Source organism: Sciurus carolinensis, chromosome 6 (genome assembly GCF_902686445.1).
Source record: "Sciurus carolinensis chromosome 6, mSciCar1.2, whole genome shotgun sequence".
In the NCBI taxonomy this organism is placed as follows: Eukaryota; Metazoa; Chordata; class Mammalia; order Rodentia; family Sciuridae; genus Sciurus; species Sciurus carolinensis.
Window position 1 is genome coordinate 49,419,229 of NC_062218.1, and position 13,044 is coordinate 49,432,272.

Genomic DNA, 13,044 nt, shown 5'->3' on the forward strand with positions numbered 1-13,044 from the left:
AACCTAAGATTTTGACTGAAAATGTAGTGATTCTGAGGATCACTTTGGATAGAACTGGTATCTTCACAATATTGAACTTTCTAATTCTTGGATGTGACATATTCTACCATTTATTTGGGTCTTCATTTCTCTCAATATTTTATAGTTTTCTGTGTAGTATTGAGTGGTCTTGTACATTTCTATTCAATTTACTAGTAGGCATATGGTTTTTTTTAAATGTAATTGTGAATGGTGTTACTTTTGACATTTTATTTTATAATTGTGCCTGGAATTCAGAAACAATTGATCTTATATCCAACAACTCTGCTAAATTTATGCACACAAATTCTAATAGTTTGGCTATAGATCCTTTGGCATTTTCTATGTTCATAAGCATATTTTCTGTGAGTGATAGTTTAAATGTCTCCTTGTTAATTCTTTTACGTTTTATTTCCTTTGCCTTATTTAACTGGCTATGACTTCCTATACAATGCTGAACAGAGACAATAACATGATAATTCAAATTTTTATCACCAAAAGAAATTGCTTCAGTTGTTTTTAAAAAAAATAGAAACATTTTATCAAATTAAGAGATTTCCCTTTTCCCCAGTGATTAATATTTTTTTAAATCATGAATGGGTAGTGATTTTTATTAAAAAATTTTTGGATGTTTTTAGATGATCATGTAGCTTTTTACTTTCATTCTAATAACATGGTAAATTACATTAACTGGTTTTTAGATGCTAAAAAAAAACTTTGTTTCTTAAAATAAATACCATTCAATTGTGATATATTATTTATTTTGTATGTTGCTAGATTCTATTTACTAACAGTCTGTTTAGGATTTTTTTGTCTGTATTTATAAGCCATACAGTCAAAATACCCATATAATATCCCAGGAAATTTTGGAATCGAGGATATGCTCACTTTGCAAAGTGAATTTACAAATAAATGTTCCTTCTCCCCATCCTTTATCCTCTTGAAGGTTTTTTTTTTTTTTTTCCTTCAAGTTTTTGTCTAGGATTGATATTATTTCTTTTTTAAATGTTAACAATAATTTACTGATAAAGGCATCATGGCCTAGAGATGTCAGTCTGTCTGTATTGTCTGTTTTTTGGTAGTTTCTGATTCAGGGCCAAAATACATAGGAAAAACTAAAGAGACTCTATATGATATTAGCTTCTCAAGAGAAAGTTCAATCTATCTTTGGCAGGAGGAGAGGTGCAGATTATCTCAATTCAATCAGGGACTGAGGTAATTTGTAAACCTCATTTGCCATCTTTATAAACTCTAATAATTTTTTATTGTTGAGGTAAGGAATTGCGATTAACTCATTAGCTTACACAAACACAAAATTTACTATCTGACAGCCCTACAGGTTAGAAGTGTCATACGGATCTCACTGGATTGTAATCAAGGTGCTGGCAAGGCTGCCTTCCTTTCTGGCAACTCCAGGAGAAAACTGTTTCTTTACTTTTCCAACTTGGGCGTTTGGTCCCATCATCCATCTTCAAAGTCAGAAATTTTACATTTCTCAGACTATTCCATGTTTCCTATTTCCCAATGCTCTTCCTCTGCCTCCCTATTCTACTTTTTAAAATCCTTGTGATTACAGTAGACCCAACAGGATACTTCAGGATAATCTTCATATCTTGGGTTCAGGTGATTATCAAACTTAATTTCCCTTTGCCATGTAACCTAACATATTAACATATTAACAGGTTCTGGGGATTATGCCACAGACATCTTGGGAGGTACCTACCACAGGCACCATTTGTCTCCCATTTGCACCTTCCAGGTGCCCTAAGAGCTTGGTTTCTCAATAGGACTCCTCCTACCTAGCAAGTACTATATGGTAACCTTTCCCCTCAGTACCATGTGACTGAGGGAAATTGCTATTTTACCTTCATTTCTTTGTGGTTTTCTGTAGATTCACAGGCAAATGACTCAAAGGGAAAACCAGTGTCCAATGTCAGACTCATTTCTCTGAATCTCTTTTATTTCTGTGATACTGACCTCTTAATATCTGGTTGACTGCTCTGTGCTCCAATTTCTGCCTCTCCAGTCTTATGAAATTGATTAAAGTTCCACTGGCTTCTCTGCCCCTTAAAAGCTACCAAATGCCTGCCTTCTCAATCTCTTGCCCTACATCAAGAAATGGTAAATGGCAAAAAAGAAAAACATGCAGAAAGATGAATTCACTTCTATTAGCTTTCTTTTTCTTTAGGATCTTTTCCAATTCTCTCAGGGCCTAGATTTTCCAAAGCCCTCATACAAATCTAGTTTTTCTCAATGGAGGTGCTGTTTTGGCTATTACATACTCCATTTTAATCAGTAGGGGAAGTTCATAATATTCATTTAATCCTTAAAATATATTCTCATTTTCAATTGCTATGAAGTTTAAAATGAATACTTTATTCTAAAAATAAATCCAGTTGTGCATGGTGGCACACACCTGTAATCCCAGTAACTCAATAGGCAGAATCAGCAGAGGATTGCAAGTTCAAAGACAGTCTCAGCAACTCAGTGAGACCCTAAGCAACTTAGTGAGACACTGTCTTAAAATTTAAAAAAAAATAATAATAAATAAAAAATAAATAAATAAAAAGGATTGGGAATGTGGCTCAGTGGGTAAGCACTCCTGGGTTCAATCCCTGGTAACTAATTAAATAACTAAATAAATTCCAAATGATCAATGGCACATTGTTTCCTAATATAACAGGATCAAAAAAGAAAACATTTAGTTTGAGTAATTAGACATATTCTCTGCATTCATTTATAAAACAATATTTGTTACTCTGACTAGAATCCTACCTATACTTCCTAGTTTTATTAGTTATTAATATGTGGTTGGTTACTTAGTTCATTAGTTATCCTTAAATTATTTATTCTGCAATTATTCACAGTACTGGAATTTAGTAGTATATAAAATACAATCCTTTCTTTGTGGAAGTAATAATGTAGAAAAACACAAGATATATGAATATGAAAACAATATAAAACAGTACCCTATGTTGAGAAATGAGAATACAGAAAACAGTGCTATGAAGTTAAAATAAAAGATGATTAATATGGATTCCAGAAGCTGAAATCATTGACTACATGATAGAACTGGAGGAACCTTAGACATCATATAGATTTATACCTTAATTTTATAGTGGAAGAGACCTTTGTTAATTAATTAACGACTTTACCTAGAGTAACAGCTCACAGGTTTGGGGCATTTATATATGTGCTAAGCACTATTCTAGATATTTTGCATAGAGTGGCTTATTGAATCCTTAAACTAGACCACAAGGTGCCATCATCACCCCTATTTATGATAAGGAAACAGACACACAGAGGTTTGGACATTTGCCCAATGTCCTACAGTTAGTCAGCAGCAGAGCCAGGATCTAACTCAAGTAGTCTAGCTCCCTTTAACCACTCTACTGCTTTTACATATAACATGCAGGACACCTTAGCAAACAGTCACATGAAAATGGTTAAGGATTAAATTCTTCATTTATAGAGCAATTTGGAAAGGTTTCATTGTACTTACTTGTAATGTATTTGTGTCCCATACTTTCAGAGTTTTATCAAATGAGCTTGATGTGAACATGCCTGTGTCATGAGGATACCACTGAACAGTCTCCACACTGTATTTGTGAACATCAGGATGGTTTCTACAAAACAGAAATCAACATTTAGAGATAACATGTGAATTTCAAAACTAGGACTACATTAACCACAAGAAGTAGTCTTAAGTAAGATGATATGAATTGCCACAGCTACACCACATACCTATGACCTGCCTGTACAGAAAAGAAGAATGTTCAGGCATCTCTAGATTAAAGCTTCCATGTTATGACATGGAGGTCTACCTCCTCCTAACATTCAAAATATGAGCAACTTCCTATTGCTGTATTATGTAGTCTGGAGGGATTAGCCAGCTATACTGGAGTTCTTTCATCTTGGTGCAGGCAGTGGTTTGTCCTTACTAGAAGAGATCTCTTTTGGTTTTGGATTTATTTTCTCAAGTTATCATTCTATCAGTACTATCATTCTTAGAATTGTTGAATGCCTCACACACATCCATGGTATTCCACACAGTATTGCTTCTTATCAAGGAATTTACTTGATGATGAAAAGAATGCAATTAGTGGATGATCATAGGATTCATTAGCCTTATGTAACACATTGCTCACAGAAGCATGATCTGTTGATCAGTTATTAATGTTATGTACAATATACCAGGTTGTGCTGGACTGAAGAAGTCAGTCTATGCTCTGAACCAGTAATCAATCAACCCTGTATATGTAATCTTAATTCAAGCAAACTGGCTGTTAAGAGACTTATGAGACAATGCAGGAAATCTAAACACTGACTAGATATTTACTACCAGAAATTAGTGTGTGATACTGTGGTTACGCTTACAAAAAGAATCTTTATGCTTTAGAGATACACAAAAACAAATAGATGAAATGTTATCTGGGATTCAGTTCAAAATAATTCCAGGGGTGGATGGGTGTGGGGTAGAAGTGAAACAAGAATGCTTACTACTGATAGGTGTTGAAGCTGGGTTGAGACACAATTCATTGTATGATTTGCTATTTTTGTACATATGACAAATTTCCTATAATAAAACAAACCTAAGTTAATAGAAAACTGCTGCAACCTCATGCAGATAGAACCATCATGGGGTCTGATTCCTAAGGGTGAAGGTCTGTATCCCAATACTGGATAAAGGACAGTGGATATGTGTGGTACCAAATGCAGGAAAGAGAACATAAAGCAAAGTCACGAATGCTAGCTCAGGCCTTAAGACAGCTTTGTGTAAAAACACAAAGAATGTACTGTCTACCCATATTTCCTTACATTCTCTGTAATTATATAAGCTTACATAATTTTAACTAATTTCCCCTTTCTTTCCTCCCTTGTTTTATATAGGTTAACTGTATAATTAAGTCCATAGGGTATACAATACTGATACAGTGTCATATAATAATACTGGAAAACCAGATATTACTCTGAGCTGGAGCTGGATATGTAACTAAATACATTCAGGATTACAAGAGGATGTGGAAGAGGATGACTCTTTGGTTGTAGAGTGGACGGTGCATTGGGTTAGGCTGGAACTTTAAAAAAAAGGGTAAGTATGGGAAGCAAGATGTAAATGGATGTTGGACAATCAAATGGTGAATGTATCCTTTTTCATGGCTGCTAAGCATTCAAACTCTTCCTGTTTGGGGGAACTTCCTTGTTTTGTTGAAAAGCAAAGCCCTGCCTTTTGTTACAGAAAGCAAAGGATTCCAGATTTCTTTTTCCTGCCCCCTTGGCATCAAGGGCAAGGATATGTGTCCTGGGTTTTATTGAGTCTACTTGAGATTCTGAAACAGCAATTACTAATGCAAACCCCAAGAGGAGCTAGCCATTATTCATAGCTATGGAGTTGAGTCAGTGTTGGTAATCAGTTGAATCAGTGTTGGGCAAAACCCAAACTAAATTGTTCCTGTGGTATGACCTTGACTGTGTTCTCTCTTACCTTCTCTTGCTTTCTGCTCATTTTTTAAGTTTGATTCTCCCATTTTCCTGATATTTATGTGAGATACTAAAGCTCCTTCCAATAAACTTCTGCTTAAAATAAGCAAAATTGATTTCTATTTCCTAACAATCTTGACGGTTTTAAATAAAACAAATCTTTAATAACAAATAACATCACAAATAAGTTAATTTATATTTTCAATTTAAATTTTAAAAAAGATAAAATGTAATATTATTCTCTTACTATGTGTGACTTGTTATTCACATTTAATAAGAACTTTGATAAGGAATCTTTCTAGTGCTGAAGAACAAAACACATCAAGTATACCAATAATAAAAATCAGAAAATAGTCTAAGCCACACAAAATTTGGTGAATTTTATTTAAATTATTTTATAAAATTAGATTGTAAATTCTTATAACATAAAGATGTAATTTGAATTCATTTTGTATAGATGCTTACTATTGCCCATTTTCAAATTCGAGGTCATGTGTTTAAGACAGCATTTGAACCCAAGAGTAAAGTCATAATAAAACAAGAGTTATGCACAAAGCATTTACTTTTGTTACATACCAAAAATTCAGTTGATAGTTCTTCACAAAATAACATTATATGGCATATGAAATATATGCAAATGCTATTTTGCTACATAACAAACAATCTTAAGATGTTAGCTAAGATAAAATAAGATAAAAAATGAATGAAAGTAATATAACATCATATACTTTGAGGTGATACCTTGTTCTATACTGTTTTTTCCTAAAACCATATTGCTTTCCACTTATGGTGGTTTTATGGTTTTCAACATGCTTTTCAAAAAATATTTCATTTATCACAGAACCCTTATAAACATGAAAGGAAAATATAATTATCTCTAAAACAAAATAATTTGAAGTTCAGAGAGATGAATGACTTTTGAGTCATTCAAATGTGTATTTCCAAAATGAAGCACCACACACAGAAACAATTGTCAGTCTCATAAATGTACATGAACTTCAGAGCTTATTATGGTGCTTTTGAAACAGTTTTAATACAGAGTGGTTGCTGATATTAATGTATATGAACTTTCTCCTCTCAGAAACATTTTCTCAGTCCTTTTAATGCAAAAGTCTGCTCAGCTATAGGTTTTATGAGAGAAAATTAAATAATCATTATGAAAAAACTACCGTAAAGTTACAAAACAGTTTATTAGACATTTAAAAACATTTTTCACAAGAACAGTGAGAGATGACAAATAGAAACATGTTTTTATGTTAAGAATCTTTAAGTAAATAGAGAGATAAAAGAAGGGTGTATGTGTGTATGTGTGTTTGGTGAGGGCTTATGTGCATATTTATTATGTCTAGCTCTTTTCCCCCAACCCCTCTTTCTTTTCCTTCTCTTTTTTCTGCTGTATTGGGAATTGAACCCAAGGCCTCACACATGCTATGCAAGTGCTCCACCACTGAGCTATATCCCCAGCTCTATATCTAGTTCTTAATCTTTTTATTTCACTAATATCAGCCGAAAAGGCTACTTTACAATTGGCTGAAAGACTCCTAACTGAATCTTACATTAAGTGGTACCAAAAACTGTAGTTATTTAGGTGTGCTCTGTAGGTAGAGATTAAAAAGACAGAATCAAAAATGTTTTTTAAAAAAGTCTACCCTTGAATTTCACTTATTTTCAAGAAATACTATCAAGAGATATCCATGTAAATATGTCATTTGAACAATTTACGTAAGCCATTCATATGACTACTATTTTCATGCTTTATATCTGATGCAAAAAATACTCAACTGTTTACAAACTCATGAATCGCATTTTTAAATACACACCTGCTGATGGAACACACTGCTTTACATGTGTAATAAGGTTGTCTGCTGGAGTTCTCAAGGTCATAAAGTACAATCACACCATCTGAACCACCTGATAACATACTGATAATAAAAAAATTCACATTAATTCACTATTTTATGTATTTCTTTTATTTAGGAGAATTGTATATCTCTGAAAATTGATCTACAAACACTTAAATGTATTAAGATCATAGTTCTAACTCAAGATGTCAACATACTGAAATTTCTTAAAATGTATAAAAGAATGAATACAGAAAAATTCAATTTGTGATCATTAAAAGTTTACTTTCATGATTCCAAAAAAGAAAAGATGGTAGAAATAAGATGGCAAAGGATATTTCTTACTAAGAAAGTAAAATATCATGAAGTTGTTTCAATGACCTAATTATAACTGTGCTAAATGAAAATGTATCAGACAGACCAATTATTACTGATTCTGGCTATAGGAGCCTGGGTTCATTACATCACCTGTCTAAGCTTTTCAACATCTGTAAAAACATGGGGAAATTTCACCTAAATCACAAATTTGATGTAATGATAAAAGTCTCAAATTTATTTTCTTTTCTTTAATTTTTTTTTTTTTTTTGGGGGGGAGGAGATAATAGGGATTGAACCAGAGTCACTTTACTACTGAGCTACATCCCCAGCCTTTTTTGGAAACTACTCTAAAAGAAACTTGAGCACTGTGAGGTAATGCATGCCTGTAATTTCAGCAATTCAGGGGGCTGAGACAGGAGGATAAGAAGTTTGAGGCCAGTCTCAGCAATTTAGCAAGACCCCGTTTCAAAATAAATAAATAAATAAAAAGGATTGGGGATGTCACTCAGTGGTAGTTTTTTTCCTTCTCTTATGAATGTATACATTCAAGTCATTTAACGTCAAATGGGCAACTATGATATGTAAGGCACTCTGTTAATGCAACTGAACAAGACAGGCATGATTCCTGTCCTTGTGAAGTTCCAATCCAGTAGGAAAGACAGGTACTATACAGCCTCACATAGATTGTTAGTTATAAGATCATTGGGATAATAAGTTATTTTTATACTAGTATGAGGATTCAGGAACTGTTTGCAGACCATCTAATTTAATTTTCAACTGGCATCAAAAGGAGGAATGGAGTTAGCCAGACAGGTATATGCAAGTAACAATTCGGGTTCATTCAGAAACTGAAAGGATATGCTGCTGGAGAAGTGTGGTAGAGTGGCGAGAGGTGAGAGGTCAGTGGGGTCAGACAACTTGGAGTCTTACTTTTGAGCTTAAAAGAGGGTGATGTTTTTGGAAACATTTATCTACTCTCAGTCTGGTTTATTATATTGGTAGAACCTGAAAAACTATTCTATTCAACAGCTTTGTAAAACAATTTCTAAAAAATCAAAAGTAACATATAAGTGTATACACTGAAACCCTTTATATTGATTGAATTGTTTTAAAAATAACTTGCAAAACATAATACTTGATACTTCATATACTTTAATCAGTTTCTTACCTTCGTCTTTAAAAATATGCTACTTATATTTTTTGAATTAGGTACTTTTCAATATAATTTTATGTTTTCTTTTTCATAACATTGCCTGAAATAATTTTTGAATGTAAAGTTGTGCTACCTTTAATTAACTTTCCTGAAGGCTTAATATTTTCAATTTAAAAAATAACAATAGGTGCTGAAGTACGTTGTAAATTCAGAGAAAATTCTGCTAAATGGAGGATATTCTTGATTCTTTTACATATTGAAATATGTACATATTTCAGATTAAATATTTTCACTGTTTCTGTCTTTTTACATTTGTTCATGTACCTTTTTTCTTTCTTTCTTTCTCAGCACTGGGGATTGGGCCCAAGGGTACTCTACACCATCTGAGTTACATCCCCAACCCTTTTTATTTTTTTGAGACTTGTAATCCTCCTGCCTCAGTCTTCCAAGTAGTTGGGATTACAAATGTGCACCACTATATCCAGTGGCATTTTTTTAAAAAAACAAGATAAAACTCCTTCAAAGAGTTCTCTATTTTATGCTTCCTTGGGACCAAATCTAAATATTACAAAATCTTAGACATTCTGAATTTTATTCTATTATTATTCAAAATATAAATTTGCCCAATTAAAACAGGAGACCATCGAAAGACTATTCACAAACTTCCAAACAATGAAGATCTTTCCCAATCACAACTCCATTCTTTTCTTCTCCTTTTCAAAGAAACAACTAGAGAGTTACCACAATATATGCCACAACTAATTCCAAAAATATTTCTGCTGTATGAAGCAGAAATACTTTGACTTTGTGAAATTTAGTTTTTAACCATGGTACTGCAAGTGTATCATGTATGATCAATGTAAAAAAAATTATTCTTAAAGTTGAACTTAACTGGGCTGGGGTTGTGGCTCATTGGTACAGCACTTGCCTAGCACATGTGAGGCACTAGGTTTGATCCTCAGTACCACATAAAAATAAATAAAAAATATTTTTTAAAAAGTTGAAATTAACTGGCTTTTATAATAATGTCAGATGTTTTACTTTTATTAGAATGGCTTCCAAAAGTCTTCCTTTAATTCTATTATTTGGATGAAAATACTGAACCATTATTATTAGTAACTGACTTTCTATTTGAAGTATTTGATGGCACTAACATTATTTATTTAACTGTCAGGTTAATTTTTTTTTGGTAGGATGACCATATTAAGAGAAATGGCTTTATGCTTTTATACAGACAAGAAAACTTGTTATTAAAGATAAATGTAATTAATTAAGAAGAATTTAGAAGGTATAAAAGAAAATTTAAGTTTCTGACTGATCTTCAGCCCTGGCCCAAAAGGTGATACCACATAGCCTTATAGTTATCAGTGGTTTGTTCCCTCATAGTTATATTTTGAAGTTTATGTGAATACTTCATGAATAGGTTTTGATATAACTATTTTATAAGGAGTAATATGCAAATGTAAGAGTAATATGCAAACATACCTTCTGCAGTTGAACCTGTTAAAATGAAATTTTTGGATGTCTTTTTAAAATAACACCTAAGTTTGGAAACAAAATGTTTCTTTACAATATCTGTATGTTCTAGTTTCTATTCTGGTTTTCAGTGATATCACTACAGTGTCAGTACTACAGTGTTCATGGTTGATGGTAAATATTAACAGATATTGGACAAGTTACATATACAATGATTGTCTTAAGAAAAATCCTTTTTATTTCTTTTGCTGTCAAAAGGATTTAATGCAAAAATGCAAATCTTAGCAAACAATGAAACAAACAGTTGTATTTTTACCATGTAATAAAGGGGAACAACACTGTGGCAAGTCTTCAAACTTTTCTCTATATGCTCTACCAAAAGATTCCTTAGGCTGTATTTCCAAATCACATTTCATGCACATATAATCTAGAATTTTTCACTTTTCCCACTAACTCTGCCAATTGGCTTTATATAGTTCACAGGTCATACAAATAATCACTATGCCAAATGGTTGGCTGGAGTAATAGTAATGAATATTCTTCCCATCAGAACCTAAGATCAAAAGAAATCAGTTATTCCTTCATGTCTGTATATATTTTATAAGTGAGTGACTCACAGCTGCCCTTGAATAGGAAGTGTTATATTGAGCCTGAAAAATCCAGGAAAATGAAAACAATTATTGCTGGTCATGTTTTACCCTACATGCAAAAGTGAAAATCTTGTTCCCTGCATGTTTCTCATGTACTATGAGATGAGACCATGGCAGAAGCTAGAAGAAAAAAGTAGTTTACCAAATCTATCCTGACTTATTTTAATGTAAATAATAATGTTTCATTATAAAATAAAAATTAGGGGACAAATGTTAAACATGCCATAACTGTTTTTATTTACTTTTATATATGGTCTTATTAAATACCACAGAATTTTACACTTTCTTCTTCTTCTGTTTCAGTACTGGAGACTGAATTCAAGGCTTTGCAAATTCTAGGCTTGTGCTCTTTCTTCCAATGACCTACACTCCTGAATTTTCTTATAGGAGTATCATGACAAGTTGTGAGAATATGTTCGGATTTGGATTTTTCAAAGAACTTCAGCTATTGTATGGTGAATAAATTGAAAGGAATATTATATGTGATGCTGCTTTTAATTATATTTACCTTAATTAATCCTCACAACGAACTTGTTAGATAGGTATTATTGCATCCATTGCATAGCTATGGCAACTGAGAATTAGAAAGTTTAGTAAATTGCTCCAGGTCACACAGCTTATAAGTGGTAAAGCCAGAAGAAACTCAAACATATTCTCCAAAATACATTTTTTTTTTTTTTGGTACTGGGAATTGAACTCAGTGACACTCAACCACTGAGCCACATCCCCAGCCCTATTTTGTATTTTACTTAGAGACAGGTTCTCCCTGAGTTGCTTAGTACCTCGCTTTTGCTGAGGCTGGTTTTGAACTCCAGATCCTCCTGCCTCAGCCTCCCAAGCTGCTGGGATTACAGGTACACACCACTGTGCCTGGCTCCAAAATACATTTTTACTATGTTTTAAAACAGTATCTAAAGACACAGTCCAGCACTTAAAAGCCCTCTGAATCCAAAAGAAATTCAATGATTGCTGATTTAAGATAACTTGGAAATGTCTATTTGGAAACACTTTGTATTTATTTGAAATTTAATAATGCCAGTTAAAAAATGTTATAATTTAAAATTTTTCCTTATTTTTAGGAAGCTTCTACATAATTAATCTGAAAAGGCAAGATTTTATTGCATCTTACTTAGAAAAGCAATAGGTAAATATAATAAACTTACTATCTCCCTTCAACAGGTTCAATGTCAAGGGTGTTAACTCCACTGCCATGGATTCTTTCAATATCTCTGTCTTTGTTTAGCTCCAGTCCCAAAACCCTTTAACAATTAAAAGGAGAAAAAAGGAAGATGAAAATTAATGATAAGAAAGTAATTTAGCATAAACAAATTCCTTATTTCACCAAGATAACACAAAATATAAAAAATCAGATGGTTAAATCTATCACACACTTAAAGGTATTTACAGATCTAAGACTGTGTATAAAATTTTAAAGTATCAATAATTACAGGTAAAATTTGTCACTTGAAGCAGCATCTTAAACTTTATTTAAACAGTTTATTTAAAATTTTTTTGAAAAAGAATGAAACAACTTTTCATGAACAAAAGGTTAAATTCTGAAAACTAAGACTTAACTGAGGACACCCAGTGGATAAAAGCTTAAATTACAGGATTTAAAAAAAAAAAATTCTCCAAGTGTTTACAAAGAAAAACAAAACAAGTACGTTCAATTCAACAATTAAGCTTTTTAAAATAAAGTCAATTTTCTCTGTTTATCAGAGCTCTGATCCCAAGAGGGTGGGACTAAAATCTATTGCTTTGTACCCATCTTTTCACTTGAGCCAAACCTTGGACCATAAAGCAGAAGTATGTGGTAGAACAGAGTAACCAGAGTCCAAAGTTTCTGGCTGGAAGACAAAACAAGGCAGTCCCAGAGAACTGGAAAACATCAATCAGGGAAACCACAGAGAGGAAGAAGCACAGAAATAAAACTGTCTATTACCTCTGGACTCAACCTGAAATGGAACATGCATGGATTTAACACCAAATAGCATATGAAAGATTTTGGAACCTAAACTAACCAGCATTCAGGTCAGACTGACCACTCAGTGGTACATGCCAGAAACAGATCTGAAAAGGCTTTGAAAACTGAACTGACACTGAACTT

The 13,044-nt window shown here is 32.8% G+C and overlaps 1 protein-coding gene across 5 annotated transcripts in view; it reads right to left on the reverse strand.

The window, feature by feature from the left end:
• Positions 1 to 13,044, reverse strand: part of Ercc8 (ERCC excision repair 8, CSA ubiquitin ligase complex subunit) — a 56,229-nt gene that overhangs the window by 35,943 nt on the left and 7,242 nt on the right. For 2 of the 5 annotated variants that reach the window (XM_047555113.1, XM_047555112.1), the window contains exons 2-4: positions 12,101 to 12,196; positions 7,320 to 7,421; positions 3,521 to 3,644 (exon numbers count right to left, since the gene is read on the reverse strand). In XM_047555113.1, the coding sequence (XP_047411069.1) occupies positions 3,521 to 3,644; positions 7,320 to 7,421; positions 12,101 to 12,196 (322 nt within the window). Of the gene's footprint in view, positions 1 to 3,520; positions 3,660 to 7,319; positions 7,422 to 12,100; positions 12,197 to 13,044 lie in introns of those variants that run through there. The other 3 variants (XM_047555115.1, XM_047555116.1, XM_047555114.1) reach the window with 3 other exon arrangements.